At 40.1% G+C, this 18,744-nt stretch overlaps 1 protein-coding gene across 5 annotated transcripts in view; it reads left to right on the top strand.

The window, feature by feature from the left end:
* The window catches only part of nr3c2 (nuclear receptor subfamily 3, group C, member 2), a 314,785-nt gene that overhangs the window by 232,549 nt on the left and 63,492 nt on the right, over positions 1 to 18,744 (top strand). For 4 of the 5 annotated variants that reach the window (XM_060827287.1, XM_060827277.1, XM_060827295.1 and 1 more), the window contains one exon: positions 16,379 to 16,523. In XM_060827287.1, the coding sequence (XP_060683270.1) occupies positions 16,379 to 16,523 (145 nt within the window). Of the gene's footprint in view, positions 1 to 16,378; positions 16,528 to 18,744 lie in introns of those variants that run through there. The other variant, XM_060827304.1, reaches the window with a different exon arrangement.

The following is an 18,744-nucleotide window of genomic DNA, read 5'->3' as shown; positions in this document are numbered from 1 at the left end:
TAGCTTTGCTAGAGACAGTCATACACCATGATCAATTAAAAAGAGATAAGATCTAAAAGAATATATTAAGGAAGATCTGATATTGAGGTAAAGGTTTTTCTAATGCTGTTAGGATAATTTTGAGAATTAGATGCGAGAAGACAGCACAGTTGCTACCATCACTGAGTATTTGAACTAGGAGATATAGTTGAATGATGGATAATGGTGTTGCATGGTTAGAGTTGATGTTCAATGAGTTACGGAGTTTGGGCTGGGCGAAGTTTCATTTAAAAAAAAATCGAACGTAGAATGTGCACTGTGAGGTGTTGATAAAACGTCTGTATATACAACCAGGAGTGCTTGATTGTAGGAAGGTCACATCTAATATTGTGAAGCAATTTGCGGTTAAGCTTTATATTTCACAAAATCATCTCTCAAAATACAATACTTGATGAAATTTGCCTACCGGTTTCCAAAACAATCGGAGTCAAAGATAAACTGCTTTGAAACCATAATTTCTATAATCTGTGACACAAGTGTGTGATTTGTTGTGGTATAGTTTTTGGGGCATGATAACCTGAAGTGTTTCAGCCTCAGCAGCCCTATATTTTCAGACAAAAATACCTGAGGTCTGCTTTGAGTTCAATGGTAGAACATAGCATGCTAGTCGCCTGTCCTAAAACTGTGAATTAGTTGACTAGGTCCTAGTTTTTATTGAAAATAAATATATTGGAATAAATATGTTACATTATGCTGGCAAGTAAACTCATAATATGGGAGTTTTTATAAGGTAGAAAGTGAGGACTGCAGATGCTGGAGATCAGAATCGAGAGTGTGGTGCTGGAAAAGCACAGCAGGTCAGGCAGTCTCCAAGGAAGAGGCATCAGCCCTTCATCAGGAATGAGGCTGGGGCGGGTGAGAGGTAAATGGGAGGGGAGTGGGGTTGGGGGGGGAAGGTAGCTGAAACGTGATAGGTAGATCCAGGTGAGGGAGAAGGTGATAGGTCAGAGAGGAGGGTGGAGCAGATAGATGGGAAAGGTGATGGACAGGTCAAGAGGGTGGTGCCAAGTTGGAGGCTTGGGACTGGGATAATGTGGAGGGAGAGGAAATGAGGAAACTGTTGAAATCCACATTGATCCTGTGTGGCTACAGGGTCCCGAGGCGGAAGAGGAGGCGTTCTTCCTCCAGGCGTCAGGTGATAAGAGTTCGGTGATGGAGGAGGCCCAGCGCCTGCATGTCCTTGACAGAGTGGGAGGGGAAATTGAAGTGTTCATTTATGGGATGGTGAGGTTGGTGGGTGCAGGTGTCCCAGAGATGTTCTCCTGAAACAATCTGCAAGTAGGCGTCCTGTCTCCCTGATGTAGAGGAAACCACATTGGGTGCAATGGATACAGTTGATGACATTGGTGGAGGTACAGATAAATTTCTGTCAGATGTGGAAAGATTCTTTGGGTCGAGGGGAGTAGTGTGGGCACAGGTTTTGCACTTCCTACAGTGGCAGGGCAAGGTGCCAGGAATGGAGTATGGACTGATGGGCGATGTGGTCCTGACGAGGGAATAGTCTCTCCAGAATGTTGATAGGGGTGGGGAGAGAAATATATCTCTGATGTTGGGGTCTGTTTTGTAGGTGGTGGAACGGGCGGTGGATGATGCGATGTATGCGGAGGTTGGTGGGGTGGAAGGTGAGAACCATGTTCTGTTGGGAGGGATGCGGTTCAACAGTGGTGGTGCGGGAAGTGGAGGAGATATGCTGGAGGGGATTGTCAACCAGGTGGGAAGGGAAATTGCAATCTTGGAAGAAGGAAGCCATCTGGGATTTTCTAAGGTGGAATTGGTCATCCTGGGAACAGATGCAGCGGAGGTGGAGGAATTGGGAATAAGGGATGGTGTTTTTACAGGAGGTAGGGAGGGAGGAGATGTAGTCCAGATAGCTGTGGGAGTCGGTAGGCTTGTAGTAGATGTCCTTCATTAGTGGAGATTGAGAGGTCCAGGAAGTGGGGGGTGGGGAGGTGTCCGAGATGGTCCAGGTGAATTTGAGGTCAGGGTGAAAGGTGTTGGTGAAGTTGATAAACTGTTCAACCTCCTCGTCGGAGCGCAAGGTGGCGGCGCTACAGTCATCGATGTACCAGAGGAATTGGTGGGGAGTGGTGCTGTTGTAACTGGGAAGATGGACTGTTCCACAATGAGGCAGGCATAGCTAGGTCCCATACGGGTGCCCATGGCTACCCTTTTGGTTTGGAGGAATTGGGAGGATAATGCTTGTACCATTCTGTCCTACAGTTTTACTGTCATTATCTCATCTGAATGCACTGGCCTGCATTGTTGTGAACTATTCTAATGCTACTATTTGTTTCAAATAATTATGATAACCTTTAAGGCTAATACAATAAAAAGATGAATGGTTATTCAGTGGAACTTAGATTTCTGTGAGAAAATATCGAGGAATACAGTACTTTTCATAAGGGTGTCCCAAAATGCTTTACAGCCATTGAAGTACTATTGAAATATAGTGAAACTGTTTATGATGGTAGTGTTAATGGACTCGTGACTGAGCTCGAACCCTCGGCTAAGGTTCTGGGGATGTAGTTATGAATCCCAACATAGCAGATGATGAAATTTGAATTTGAACTTAATAAAATGCTAGTCTAATGGACAGCATGTAGTTAGTGTTAATTGCTGTTAAAAATGAATGCCCTTTAGGAAAAAAAATCTGCTGTCTTTGCCTGCAAAGCGAAAGTGGCTACTGCAGATGCTGGAGATCAGAGTCCAGATTAGAGTGGTGCTGGAAAAGCACAGCAGGTCAGGCAGCATCCGAGGAGCAGTAAAATTGACGTTTCAGGACAGATTTTCCTGCTCCTCAGATGCTGCCTGATCTGCTGTGCCTTTCCAGCACCACTCTAACCTTGAATCTGGCCTACAGGCAACTCCAGCCCCACAGTAACATGGTCGACTCTTAACTGCACATTCGGCAATGTGGAATAAGCATAAATTGCCAGCATATTCCTTCTTATGAATGAGTTTTCCTTAAATTTTAAATATGGCATGAGTATGTTTTAATGGGCAAAAGAAGGTGTGTGAGGAGTACAGTGCACATTTAATCCCCTAAAAGTTACATTGAGTTGAGATTCTGAATTGTCCTGCCAGCTTCTATGTTTCATTGTATCAGACAAGGCATTTAAATATTCAAACTGATACGTCTACTTTAACAGGCAGCAAATCTATTTCCTGATCGAGTTGCAACTCATCAGGGTCACCAAGCGTGTATACAGTGCACAGTGTATGTTCAGTGAAACTGATAAGCTAGAAAACCAAAGAGGTGCAGCTGTGACTAGGTGAGATACTGCCACTCACAATTCATCTTCTCACTTCTTGTTAGATAATTGTCAACTTCTTGAAAGTCAGTTCTTCTGCCTTGCACTTCAGTCACTTTCAGCTGCACATTCCTACTGCCAGCTTTCAGTACAGCATGGGAGCAGCTCTACTTTGCACAATAATGAGGAACAAGTGAAGCAGTAACAGAAACATAAGCAGCATCAGCTGCCTTATTGTCAGACACATACCGCTGCACATAAATATCCAGCTCCCAGAAGACAAGACCACAGGATTTACAAGCAGATGATTAGTTTTTGGACATGTGTGAGCCCCATTATCTCCGGAAGCCCAGATTTTTAGCACGTTGATGCTAACATCTGTAGGCTTCTGAAATGGGACGTTCATTACAGTGGACCTAGTAGACCAGCATTGCTGATGGCTGTCAATACAGCTGTCACTGATGGGCAGTCCTGTATGTCTCTCCCCAAGGATGTGTGCTCTCCTCCTGAAAGGTGTGGTCTCCTCTGACTTTATCAGCATTCAATTGCTCAACATTCTTCAGAATACGTTCACCTCCTGCTTCCTTCTATTCTTCTCTGAAGGTATTTTACATGCCCGTCCAAACAGCTAGCACATGCACCCTTGTCGTATTGCCATCTAGTGTCCATGGCTCTCACATGTCCTCCACAAATACTGTCCTTTCTTTCACGATAAATCCTGACCTTTCCTTTGCCATGCACAAACCATGGTTAACACTCATAACTCTGCTTTCAGTTTTTCAGTGAAGACAGGGCATTTGACATTAGCCTTTGCAGGAAGCAATGTATTCTGTACAACTCACTGTTGTGCTTCATAATTATGCCTGACGAGTAATGTAAGTTCTTTCCTCTACCACGTCCTAGACACAGTATTGATGTATGAGGATTGGTGGCAGCAAACTAATTCAAATAATGTTTATCTTGTGCCACCTATTGGTAGGTGTGGCAGATATCATGAGATGCCAGCAGTGGCTATCAAGACAAATCCATATCCTTTTCCTCATATCCTTGGCAGAGCTCATCTTACTGCAGCAAGATCTCCAGTTAGTTGAGAGGTCTGAGATGTGGCTTTCCCAGATTTTCTCTCCATTCCTATGGTTTCTGCAGCCTCCAGAAATCATATCCAGTTGGACCTTACTGAGGTTCCCTTCAGTAAAAAGCCTTTCTTTGACATAATCAGCATCCCATGATTCCCACACTCCCTGATTGGCCAGGGGATGCTAATGCTATCGCTCATTTAAAGAGAACGCTTTGACTAAGCCACAGCTGCCACCTAATTCTATTAAAACGTAATAATTTCTGGCAGACCGAAATTTTTACTATGATAACCTCCAAACTTCAGATTTGAAATAGAATTTATTAATGAATCTCGGCATTGACATGAAATTAGGCTTTTGCTAAACAGTGCAGTGGAAAAATTCATTTGTGTAGCACCACTTTTAGCAATGATCTCATTGAAGAACAAGGTACAGATTGTGCAGGTACAGCCTGTGGTGCTGCTTGTGCCAATGAGTTAATGTAAGTCTGAGTGGCACCACTAGAAATGCTGCTACAGAATCAAATTTCTTTCCTTATGGTGCTTTAGACTCAGTATTTTTTCCATTGTTTCTTTTGTGGTTTCCCTGTTTATTATATCATTTATATTTTACCTATATGTAAACACAAGTAAGAGCTTGCCAAGATAAGAATAGTACTATTTAAATAGTTCAGATATTTTGATTCAAGTGTTGTTTACACAGGAAAGCCACAAAGGAAGTTAAAGGAAAGCAGTTAGTATATAGGAAATAATCTTTAAATAGACAATACTTCTATGCGTTTATCAATATCTATTATGTATGTCTAAGTATTGGTCTTCTTAATTGTGGATGTTAATCTTTATGTCACATTTTAATAACTTCATTAAATAAGCATGATCTGTTCAATTAACCAATATGATGTGCTCAAATATCTGACTGCTTGCATTATTAGTCAGGCAGGAGGAACTAACTACCGTGAAATCATCAAACAAAATACTCAAATGATTTTTGAAAAGATGTTTCAAAGGTTATGTTATTTTTCAACTTATTATGCCATATGGCACTAACAATTCGAATGTCAGCATCATAACTTCATCAAATATGTTGTAGAATGCTTCAGTTAAATCACTAAATCAATCTTTTAAAAGTGTACATCACAAGAGGCATTCAATTTCAACAATAGTTCATTGCTATTAAGCATTTCGCAATAACTTGATGTTCTGGAAGGCACTGTTTTACTTTGATTATTAAAGCTTCTTACAGCAGCATTCTCCCATACAGGCCTAGATCTGTCTTGAGACTCAGGCTTCAAAGTATGCTTAATTTACAGGGACAGCAGTTTCTGACTACAGATTTCTTGCTAATACTTCCTCAAGCCCAAACACTAGTGAACCCAATACCCTTTTGTGCTTCCACACGCTCTCCCGTCTTTCTAATATGTGGTATTGTGGGCGTCATTGACAGAGCCAGCATCTGTTTCTCATCTCTAATTTTCCTTGAATTGTAGCTTGCTCAGCCATTTCTGAGGACATTTAAGAGTCAACCACATTACTGTGTATCAGGGGTCATATGTAGGCCAGATAGGGTTAAGATAGCATATTTACTTCCCTAAATGGCATTGGTGAGCATGGAGGACAAAGAACAGGCTTCAGGGCACTGAGGCTGTCCTTGGGGCATAGCACTATTGACCATAATGACTGGGAAATGCCTCTACCATTTCTACAAAATGGCACCAACTTGTTCATCAGGTTACATCATTCTTTGAGTCACAACACCTTAATGACGAAGCAGAGTACTGACAAAGAAGCAGAGAAAAGGAAGCAAATCCTGCCCTCCAACTCCCACTATCTCATTGGACATCATGCCTCATGTGTACAAAGATCTTTAGGTTGGGACGTGGACTGTTCTATCACTTGAAGACCCAAAGCAGTAGCTCATAATCCTGAGCAGATGTCACTCTTGAATGAAAAGACAGCCGATGACAGGCTTCTATACTCAGAGGAAAGAAAACCAGATAGATATAACTAGCTCTTAAAATTTATTCCTCTTAGCTCAGTATTATCCCTGTGAATGTGTCCTGCACCCTTCAAAAAGCTGAGGTGCAGTGCCCAAATTTGAACATGGTGTTTTAGATGGTCTTAACCATTGCTATTGTCAAGAGTGTGGTGCTGAAAAAGCACAGCAGGTCAGGCAGCATCCGATGAGCAGGAGAATTGATATTTCAGATAAAAGCCCTTCATCAGGAGTCCAGGCTTTTGCCTGAAATGTTGATTCTCCTGCTCATCAGATGCTGCCTGACCTGCTGTGCTTTTCCAGCACCTCACTCTCGACTCTAATCTCTAGCATCTGCAGTCCTCACTTTCACCTTAACCATTACTATGTCCAGCTGAAACATCACTTATTTTTCATAATATTCCAGCCCCTTGAGATAAAAGTTATTATTCCATTAGCTGTTTCAGTCACAATTTGTACCTGATTTGGAATTGTAAATCTCTGTTTATTTTAATTTCCTACTTTTTTGAGCACAGAGTTAATAAATTTATCACAACGTATTTTTCTTCTTAATATCTTAGTTTACTTATTCCTTTGCATCTTTATTCTTGGTTAGCTTTGATTTTTTTTCATGCCTACACTTTTTAAAAATTGCTCTCATTCTCTTCAGAACTAATTCCTGGGTCTATCAGGGACATACGATAGTTCTACTGGTTCTATCAGCAGCCAGAGGCAATAGAAATATTGTTGTGGTTCTGACAGGTGCAACTGTAGCTGGCTAGTTCAAACCAGAAACATTAAAAATACCAATGTAAAATCATTTAGATCAGAGTTTTCTGACAGGAATCATTGTAAATGGGAAAACAGAAGAATTTCACTGCAATCACTATCCCTTAAGCTTCATTGCATTATAATTCTAGATATTTTTGAATCAACTTGTCCAGAGATATTGTTTACATTACTGGAACAGGTGGGACTTGAACCCAGATCTCCTGGCTCCAAAGTCTGGAAATTACCACTGTACTTAAGAGCCTTTTGCCCCCATTGCAGAGAGTTGACTGGTACTGCAATAACCTCAGGCAAGGAGCAAGTTGAGAATGCAGACTTTCATGGTAACTTCAGCCTGCTTACTGATGGGTGGATAGCTACATATGCCAAGTTGTCCTTCACCTGTTGTACTTAACTTTCTAACTACTTTGTCTTCTGGCTTTGCTGACCCGATTAAAAGTAGCAGCTGCTGATTCACATCTTGTAAAACTGTACTGAGGAATAAAAAAACTCATTATTTACTGCCTGTTTGCTTAAAAATCTTTATACAGTGAACTGCATGGAGAGAGCTTGTGACAATCCGTGAGATACTTGGGTGGTTTTATGTTTTATTTAAGAAAGGTAGTGAATTTTTTTATTTCTCGTATTATTTTGCCTTAGGCCTCAATTAACATTGTTTTCACCATAAGTTTTTTTCAAATGATACACATATTCTTTACGACATTTTTGTTTAACATTCTACCTCATCAATTCAGTTTGACATTAGCAAGGCTATAATTGAGGGCTTCTGCCTGCTAGGAAACCTTGCAGGTCATCTCAGCAGTCTGGAGAGATATTCCCTACTTCACACACCTGTACCAGGTGTTCACCCAGAAAGAGGTGCATCTCCAGTATCTGTTCCTGAATGGAATTTCAGGCTATTGAATTTGCTGGAGATCTGCCTGGATTCCATGCATTTAGCAGAAGTAAGGATCTCCTTAGAATCGCTTTAAAAATTAATAAGTAATTTCCAAACACCAGGTAACAGGCTGGACCTGCTCTCCCACCTGGAACACACAGCCCCTTACTGTGATTTTCTATGCTTGAAATTAGGTATTCCTTTGCAGATAATCTAAGTTCATGTTTGAAATGTGAGATGCACACTCTAGGCTGATTTTCTTTGTGACTAATTTGAAGCTCTGCTCTTACGTGGCTCCACTAAACCTCTGGCTGGAACCAAGATACACCAGAGTAGTATCTAACTCATCTGCTATACTCCCATTCACATTATATCAGGCATTAATGATTAGTCTTCTTTTAAATATAACTAGCAAGCTGTACATGTGATTCAAACATGAGTGCCACTGAACATAGTCCTACAGCAGCAACTTAAAGGAAAGAACTGGCAGATCACAGAAGATGTAATTTAAGTGGTTGAAGACATTGCAGAAGAAGTATTAGAAGCAATTCTGTTAACCATGATATTATAAAACCTCTAAATCAATAAATAATTGTCCAAAATTATTTCCAGTGATCAGTATAGCATACCTTGGACCTGTCCATTTCTGACCTCATTGGATGCCTATCCAGTAACAGAAAAGAGGCATTGGATTTTAAGTATGTCTCGTGAATAGAGTAAAAATCAATTGTTAATACCTATTTGGATATATAGTAACTGTTTTAAAAAGGTAGCAAACAGCTCAAAAAGGAAGGATGCAATAATCATTTGACTAGACTTAGTAATTACCTTATAGACACCTTTCCGAAGTCTGTGTCAGCCAGATAGATAACACCTGTTGGATCCAGAATGCCAAATATTGTGTTATAATCTGCTGTAGACATGACTGTCTCCAAGAAAAACTCTCACATAATAAAATTGCAAGCTGTATACAAAATACAGGCAGAAGTCTTAATCACTCTCTACTTAATGCCTGAAACAGGCCTGATCGTTGTTTGCACATTGAACCCTTGCCTCAATGGTAATTACTCCTCCTTTAGGAAGCTTGGCCATAGTATTGAACCCAACTGCCTATTTAACCATACAGTTTGGAATAGCAGACAGCGCTAAGGGGACAGTGCTGCTGCATATGACATCTACTGACAAAATCAACAAACACTCTAAGCTACAAAGGAACAGCCTCTGACTTGTAAAAGAAGTTGTATTTTGGCATTGTGCAAGTAAATGAAAACTGCTTTCATCAAACTGAAGCAGAAGTTACATTTCAGAAGAACGTCCTAAGAAGACTTTTGCAGGAACATTAAAAGAGAAGAAACTGCCTTCAATTCCTCAACTGCCGGCTAGCCAATCAACCTCCCTGACAAAGGAATTCCAGACTGCTAACTTCAGCTTTGGACTCTTGGACTCCATTTGTAAAGCAAGAACATTGACAGACTGGTATCCTTGATTGTTTTGTATTTAATTCATTACTAATTGAATAATGTCTTTATCCATTCTGATTCTACCACCATGTATGTTTGTAAGTGCACTTGTATCACAAGATCTCCCCTGCAACTAAGAATGTGTGACAAGTGTTGTGATTCTTGCAAAGTCAGAGCCTAAAATCAGGAGGAAGGGGTGCTAGTACTCTTCCCCCTTCAAAAAAGGGGAATATTAAATTACAATCCACAGTTGGACAGTTAGTGCGAATACAAAGAGAGATTTGCTTGAAAATTTTCGGTCTGTCTGGCAGAAATTGTGCACTGAATGCCTGGAATTGGATCAAATAAAACAAGCCAAACAATTTGACCAAAGAAGTCCAAATCTAAAAAATGTACCTAAATAAACTGATGGAAACATAAAGAAGAAAATTAGATTACAGGAACAATTTGTGAAACAAACTAAATGACAACAACAAAACCTCTTTACTCGAATATTAGAAAATAGTATATTTTGATTCAGAGACATGAATAGTTTAAACACTAAAATGGTAGAAAGCCAGTGCACAGACCAATTAAAAGCTGTGGCTGAGGAATTACAGGTGAAGCTGCCCAGCAAGGTAAAATGAAATTAAAATTTTAAAATACTGACTGAGTATCTGGAACATAGTTCCATTCCTGAACAGGTAAATGAGGAATTAACTACAGAAGCTGACCCATTCCACATGACCAGTATGGAGCACTCAAAATATAGGATACTGCTAGTGTTAAAGGAGAAACAAAAAAAGGGCAAGAAAGAGGAAGAGAGGAAAGGCAAGTACTTTCCTGCTCTGAAAATTGGAAATAGATTTGCATGTTCAGAGAGAAACCTGATCGATAGAAGCTGTACAGGAAATCTCACCTCCACCTGATAACAGTCCAAATTTGAAGACAGTGACGTGGAGCCTGTCTTCACTATTTTCGAAAAAGTAGCAGGGCATTTATGATGGCCAAAAGAAATATGATTCAGCATTAGTTAACTAGAAGTTATGATGCAGAGATCGAACCCTCCTTCTAATTAAAATAAAACTCTCAGAAAAGCTCGTGTCATCTCGTAATCTGCTAAAGGTGTGACTGAGTGAAAGAAAACTCCTAATTTCCACTATGTAAAGAAAATTAACAGTTTATTTATTTAACTCTAATAGTGAATGTCAAACTATTAACAAACTGGACACTCTTTCTCCTAACTAATCACTATCCCTTAACTGAACACAATTCTGCTAAGTGCTGTTCTAGTAACTCAATTATGAAACGTTACATTAACTTAATCTCAAGGCCCCACAGTCTCTTATGCTGTCTTCCTTCTGATCTTCCTATTCTGCTGTCCTCTCCCTGGGTCGATTTCTTTCTTTTTACTGCGGGTATTTTGATTGATAGTGCCTTCCGAAATTTCTTTGACAGCAAGGTGTTTATTTCTTCAGATGGCCTTTGCTCTCTGGCTGTACGTCAGTTGCTCTGACCAATTTTCAAAATGGCCACGTTTTTTATACCTCCAACATCATTCTCTCTCATTGGTCCGATATTGGACACAGACCCTTTGGTCCAACTTGTCCATGCCAACCAGATATCCTAACCTAATCTAGTCCCATTTGCCAGCACCTGGCCCATATCCCTCTAAACCCTTCCTATTCATATACCCATCCAGATGCCTTTTTAATGCTGTAATTGTACCAGCCTCCACCACTTCTTCTGGCAGCTCATTCCATACACGCACCACCTTCTGCGTGAAAAATGTTGCCCCTTAGGTCCCTTCCAAATGTTTCCCCTCTCACTCAAAACCTATGCCCTCTAGTTCTGGACTCTCCCATTCCAGGGAAAAGACCTTGTCTATTTTCCCTTCCCATGCCCCTCATGATTTTATAAACCTCTATAAGGTCACCCCTCGGTCTCTAATGTTTGCTGTCAAAACAGCAACCAAAACTCAGGTATTCATTTAACAGCCAGTGTTACATGTATCTATTTTGGAACAGCCTGTCTCTTAGCAGTTCTATCTGACAGCTGTGGCTGTACCTTAAATTTACTTTAAAATTCAGAAAACACTTTTTACCTTGAACATACACTCTTTCGACCTTTTGACATAGGAAAACTTGAGAAGTCTGTATCATGTTGATCCCTGGACTGTTCATTGATTATGGGGATTACTAAAGTTGCCATCTTTATAAAATATGAATTGGTCCACAAGATACATGACCAACAATTCAGGATTGTTGAAAAAAAATGTATACGGAGCTATTGAGAGTTTGAAAGGCAAAAGACGATCACTGTTGACCGATGGGATTCTGCGTAAAAATACAGAATGCCTATGATGAATTATGTGAGCTAATATTACTCGAATTAAATATTATCTACCTTGTAACCTGAGAATTCATTTCATTGCGCAGAGAGTCCTCACAGCTAGAGATTGCTGATAACTTTGACCTCATTTATGACATAAGCCTAATAATTCAGACTATTTCAGTCACCCCAAAATCAGTGGTATGATGAAGGGGGAGATTAGAAGGAAGCTATACCCAGGAAAGGGAATACAAATGAGGGTTTATATAGTCCACCTCAAGTCTGCAAAAGAGAACACCTAAAGACCAGTGTGTTCCCACACTTCTAAAAAAGGCCTTTCTAAGCCTGATTGTTGGAGGTTGGATGATAAGCCAGATGAGGGGGAATAGTGGACATCCATTAGAATAGTCTTGAGTGATACTGCAGCAAAGGCACAGCTGAATCTACAGAGCCCCTTGCTGCAGGATCTAGTCACTTGAGAGAATTACCTTATGTTAGCCCACCCAGGCAAAATTCCCCAAAATCTACAGGTGTTTTGTCCTTCTGAGAAGTGTTCCCACACCTCTGACTGCAAGTGCGCCAGTACATTAGTTTACTCAGACACCAAAACTGACCCATCCCTAACTTCAGAAGGAGGTGATAGAAACATCCCCCTCCCTCCCTAGGTCTGCTGTAAAAACCAAGGAACAGGACAGGTAGGTGGGTGGGGGTGCATTTCTGTTCCCCTCCATCATGTTCACAAAATCACAGAATCTGTTAGGTTGCAGAAGGAGGCCAGAAAGAGATTGAGCAGTCGGAGAAATCGAAGGAGGTCAACTAGAGCCTGCCAAAGTAAATAGTCAAAGAAGGAGCCAGAGAAAATAAACAGAATAAAAAGGGACCAATTGACCAAAAGAGTTTGTGGCTGGTGAGGAATTGGACATCCAAAAATAAATTCATTCAAAAAAGTTCTTAAAGGTGCAAAAAGCTGAACAAAATGCAGTGGTCCTGTAAGGGGCCATTGAATCCAAACAGTTTGGGATAACTCAAGTAAAGCCCTCCGAATATAGACTGGCTGAACTCAAGGTGAAGAATCGAAGGAGTGTAAGGCAGCTAAGGTATAAGAGCAGTAGTAGTAGAGATTGAGGGAAATGCAGAGAAAATGTGGTGAGAGTCCATTGCTCCAAATTAATTAAGAACTCCAAGTTCCCAGACCAGAGAAATGAACAAGTAACAAATAACAAAGAGCAGTACAGCAGAGGAACAGGCCGTTCGGCCCACCAAGCCTGCACCAACAAACAACACCTTTCTAAACTAAAAACATTTTAGCTCTAAGCGGCCTGAATCCTTCTATTCCCAGCCTATTCATGTATCTGTCAAGATGCCTTTTAAACCAATGCCATTGTATCTGTTTCTATTATCTCCTCAGGCAGCACCTTCCAGGCACTTATCACCCTCTGTGTAAAGATCTTGCAAGTCAGATCTCCTTTAAACTTTTCCATTTTGCCTTAAACCTATGTTCCCTAGTAATTGTCATTTCTACCCTGGGAAAAAGACTCTGATTATCCATTCTACCTGTGCCTTACATAATTTTGTACACTTCTATGAGGTTGCCTCTCAGCCTCCAACATTCAAGTGTAAATGAACCAAGTTGACTAGTCTCTCCTCATAGTTAACATGTTCGAAATAAGGCAATATCCTGGTGAACCTTTTCTGTATGCTCTCCAAAACCTCAGTGTTCTTCTAGTACGAGGCAACCTGAACTGTACATAATATTCCAAATATGGCCAAATTAAAGATCTGTATGGCTGTAATATGACTTGCCCATTTTTTTACATCTATGCTGAATAACACAAGCACGCCTTACACATTCTTGACCATCTTATCTACTTTTGTAGCCACTTTCAGGGAATTGTGGACCTGTACTCGTGGATCCCTTTACTTGTTAATGCTTCTAAGAGTTCTGCCATTTACCTATATCTCCCTCCTACATTAGACCTTCCAAAATGCATCATCTCATATTTGTCTAGATTAAATTCCATCTGTCATTTCTCCACCCAAGTGTAGAGATAGGCCCAGCCTATCTATATCTTGCTATATTCTCTGGCAATCCTTCTCACTATCTACAGCTCCCCGAATCTTTGCGTCGTCCACAAGTTTATTAATCAGACCATCGATATCCTCCTCTCCTGTGCCCCAGCACTGATCCCTGTGGAACACCACTGGTCACAGATCTCCAGGTAGAAAACATCCTTCCACCACTACACTTTGTCTTCTATTACCAAGCCAGTTCTGTATCCATTTTACCAGATTACTGAAAGAACTGTAGATGAGCATAAGGAGGAGCCTACATCTTCATTAACCAATGAATCAAAGAGTTTGATAGCCGTACAGCATGGAAAGAGACCCCTCGGCCCAAATGATCTATGCTGATCATGTTTCCTAAACTAAACTAGTCCCATTTGCCTTTCATTTGGACTAGATCCCTCTAAACCTCTCCTGTCCATGTACCCATGGAAATGTTTTTTAAACGTTATAATTGTACCCACATCTATCACTTCCTCTGGTAGTTTGTTCCATATACGCATCACCCTCTGTATGAAAAAGTTGCCCCTCAGGTTCCTTTGAAATCGTTACCTTCTCACCTTAAACTTACGCCCTCTAGTTTCGGACTCCCTTGCCCGTGGGAAAAATCTTGGTGATTTACCTTACATATGCCCCTCATCATGGTCACCCCTCACCAATGTCTTGCCCAGCTGTCAAACTTCCTCAACATGGCCAAGATGATAGTAATGGACATGTCTCACCCAGTCAGGAAGCCTCAGTGCAGCACACTAGGGGCTAGACAGTCACTTGAGGGCAGCAGAGGCAACTGATAAAGGGCTAATTTCATCAGAGTCTTGCACAAAACTGCAGGACAAGGCAAGTTAGCTCTCCTGAGGTTCTACAACCTGAAAATTGCTACCAGTACAGCTTGAATATATTTACAACGAAAACAGAAATTGCTGGAAAATCTCAACAGGTCTGGCAACATCTGTGAAGAGAAATCAGAGTTTATGTTTTGAGTACAATGACCTTTCCTTAGAACACTTACTGAGTATACCTACCTCTGACTTAAACACAGAACTCTCCAAGGCTCTGTTCTATAACCTACATCAGCCTGAGCACTGCAGACCAGATCCCAAGAGAAGGAAGGGACCTATAGATCTTTATAGAAACATGAAACCAAAACAACAGTCCCCCATCACCCAAAAATAATTTTATCTTGAAACCCAGCATTAGTTGCTTTCAAATAAACAAATGTATGTTGATTTCTCATAAGTGAGTAAGAGAATGAAGGAATGCCTCTTTACCATTTGTTATTGGAATACATAGAAAAATGAAGTTTACCTGAGTATTTTCCTGAGGGAACAAGGTGTCAGACTAAGGGTAAAAGATACGTATTAATACATATCCAAAAATGACTTTAAAAAGACAAGAAACAGTTGAACAAATATGACTGCTATAATCATGTGATTCAGCAATCTCCTTTTGGAAACATCACCACAGTCGATGTTAATCAGATAATCAACACTTATCTACCTCCTGAAGAATTTAGAATACTATCATATTGTTCTGTGGTACAGAAATAATCATCTCCAAGAAAAGCCCTTACACAATAGAATTACGAGTCATACCCATCCTGCATGATGCATTAATGACTCTCAACTTAACCTCTGAGATGGGCCATTGACAGTGGTCTAGCTGCAGTTTAAACTTTGGCCTTGATAACTGCTGCTGCTCTCTAAGGAGGCTTGGTCACATGACTACCATTATCACAACTAACTGCCATTTGATTGTATAATTTTGAATTACCAGACAGTCAAGGGTTCAATGTTACTCCATACACCATCTATTGACAAAACTATCTCCCTTGACTTCAATCTATAAAAAAAATACATCTGGCCTTTGAAAGTTGCCCCCAACCTGTATGTTATGATTAAAATTCTCCTTATGTCAAAATGGTGAAGTAGAAGTCATATTTCATTAGAACTTCCTTGGAAGACATTTGGAAGAAGTTTGTAAAACAATGAAATAGCCCTCCACAATTCTTCAACTTCTAGACAACCAATCCATTCATAAAAAGGCATTCAAGACCAATAACTACAACTTTGGACTTCTGGATTCCATTGATAAGACCATAAAAATTGATACATTTACATCTATCGGAACAATCCCTTTATGGACAGGTGGGAGATTCAGGAGAGTGATTTATTTTAAGACATACAATCTATATGTAAAGATGTCACAGGAATAACAAGCTCCCTGCTTCCATCAGGAATTCTGGCTGTCTAAATCAAGGAAGGCACGGGAATTTTCAAGTCATTCTGTGTTATTACTTAATATGTTCTGTAACAGAAATAAAGACATATTTGTCATTCCTTTGATGGCTTTACTAATGCAGAATCAGAATCAGGCTGTCTAGTGGGAGTGGAGCTAAATGGCCATTGAGATCTGAGAAGGAGTAAGGGTGAGTGTAGTGAAACGAAATGGAATATAAAATATAAAATCAAACAGAAAAGTGACAATTCTAGATCAAAAATTGTTTCAAGAACTGTTTTATGACTGTTATATTCTGTTTTGCAGGATTCAGAACAATGGCACTTGATGACCAAATGACTCTACTCCGGTATTCCTGGATGTGCTTAATGACATTTAGCCTTAGCTGGAGATCATACAAACACACCAGTGGCACAATGCTTTACTTTGCACCAGACTTGGTATTCAATGAGTAAGTGTTTTATACATTAATTCTTGTTTGCCTGTTTGCAAATGTTCTTCTCATAATAAGAATGTTGTTAATTTTGATCATGCACCCTACTGACAGCGTAGTTAACGTCAGATCGGTCTGCCTTTGTCCTTAACACAATAACTGTCTCTGTTTCCGGCATTAAATTATTCATTTTAGTTTGGTGCTCTGTGAATGCAACTGAAGTACAAATTGTCAAATTCCAGTTTGTTTAATATGTGCTGCTGTGATTGTTGCAGCAAACCTTCAGTACCTTAAATCCTACCACAATACTGTTTTGCATCAATCATTTACAGTAATATAAATGCGCTTTGTATTGACGTTTGCAAAATGATATTTAAGTTGAAACAACTTTTATCCCTCAGAATGTCTTCTATCAGCAACAATAAGTTTTAGACATTCCTTGTGGCCATAAAAATCTGAATATGGAGACTTCCTGAGAGGGAGTAAGTTGACCTGACATGCAAAATGTAATAGGGTTAAATAAATCTATGACTAAGGCATTTATGATGTGCTCATAAGAAAAGAATGAATATAAATGCAAACAGATAATAAGAAAAGATAGTCATACTTATCATATGATTATGATCCCAGCTGATGTTATTTCTGGAGAAGTTACTACTAGATTGGAATCTAGCTTGATAGATCATATTTTGTTTTTATTTTAACAAGATGGTCTTGAATTGAAATATAAGCATGCAATGCTGTAGATTCAGTTTTAACAATGAAAAGTTTACTACAGAAAAGCAATGAAGTATAAAAATTAATAAACTAAACTATTAACATAATACAAGTTTTTTTTCTTAAGGATTAGTTTGTTTGGCATATTTTGTAAGATAGAAAACTGAATATTAATGGGGATGTTGTGGCATATTGGTGTTGCTACCGGACTACTAATCCAGAACAACTCAGCAAGTCTGGCAGGATTTGACGAGAGAAAGCAGAGTTAATGTTTCAGGCCTAATGACCCTCCTTCAGAACTCATTGTAGCTTGGGAAACATTGGTACATGCTGAAGATGGGGTAGAGAGAGGGTAATATTTCTGATTTCCAGCATCCGCAGTTCTCGGGTTTCTTCTTTCAGTATTTCAGATTATCTGGGAAATGTTCTGGGAAAATGAGAAATAAAATTTGAATCAGTGAAAATCTGAAATGAAATTTATACTAATGGCAATCATGTAATCATTGGTGATTGTTGTAAAAACGAATTTGGTTCACTCATGCCCTTTAGGGAAGGAAATCTGCTGTACTTACTAGGCCTGGCCAGCATATGTCTCCAGACTCACAACAATGTGGTTGACTCTAAACTGCCCACTGAAATGGCCCTAGCAAGCCAGTCAGTTCAAATGATAATTAGGGATGGATAATAATTGTTGGCCCAGCCAATGACTCCCACATCCTGTGAACAAAATGTGAGTCAAGTTGTGATGTTGACAAGGCATTTGATAAGCAATGATCTGCTTTCATTGGCGACTCCCTCTGCCTAGCAGGAAGTTCACCTCACAAGTTGTGAAAAGCATTTAAGGATCAAGCAACATACTCCAGATGTTGAGTGAGCCTCACTGCTAACGTCTCATCCAATTCTGTCACAAATCTCACCATAGCCCATGGTGCTTAGACCTGTATAAGATTCTATCACATTGGTTCCACAATGGTTTTTATGCGCTCAGCTTCTGTTGATTAGCCCTAACAGTACTTGCTTCCTGCAACTCCCACCTCAGTGGTTATATTTCCCAAGGAATATGGATAACTCAGTGGTTAGCACTACTGCCTCACAGCGCCAGGGTTTGATTCCGCCCTCAGACAGTTGTCTGTGTGGAGTTTGCGCATTCGCCCTGTACCTGTGTGGGTTTCCTCTGGATGCTCTGGTTTCCTTCCACAGTTCAGAGATGAGCAAGTTAGGTGGATTGGCCATGCTAAATTGCCAGTAGTGTCCAGGGATGTGCATGCTAGGTGGATTAATCATGGGAAATGCAGGGTGACAGGCATAGGATAGGGGAGGTGGACCAGGGTGGGATACTGTTTGGAGGGTTGGTGTGGACCCAAAGGGCTGAATGGCCTTCTTCCTTATTGTAGGGATATTATTATTCTAAGATTAAGTTTGAAAAGTCTTCACCCTATTATTAATGTTATACATATATTGCAGTTGTACTTTGGATTCCTTCAGAGATTTTCAGAAATATGTGACTTACATTAATTACAGA

The sequence above is a fragment of the Hemiscyllium ocellatum genome, chromosome 1, assembly GCF_020745735.1.
Source record: "Hemiscyllium ocellatum isolate sHemOce1 chromosome 1, sHemOce1.pat.X.cur, whole genome shotgun sequence".
NCBI classification, from domain to species: domain Eukaryota; kingdom Metazoa; phylum Chordata; class Chondrichthyes; order Orectolobiformes; family Hemiscylliidae; genus Hemiscyllium; species Hemiscyllium ocellatum.
This window is presented reverse-complemented; position numbering and strand designations above follow the sequence as displayed.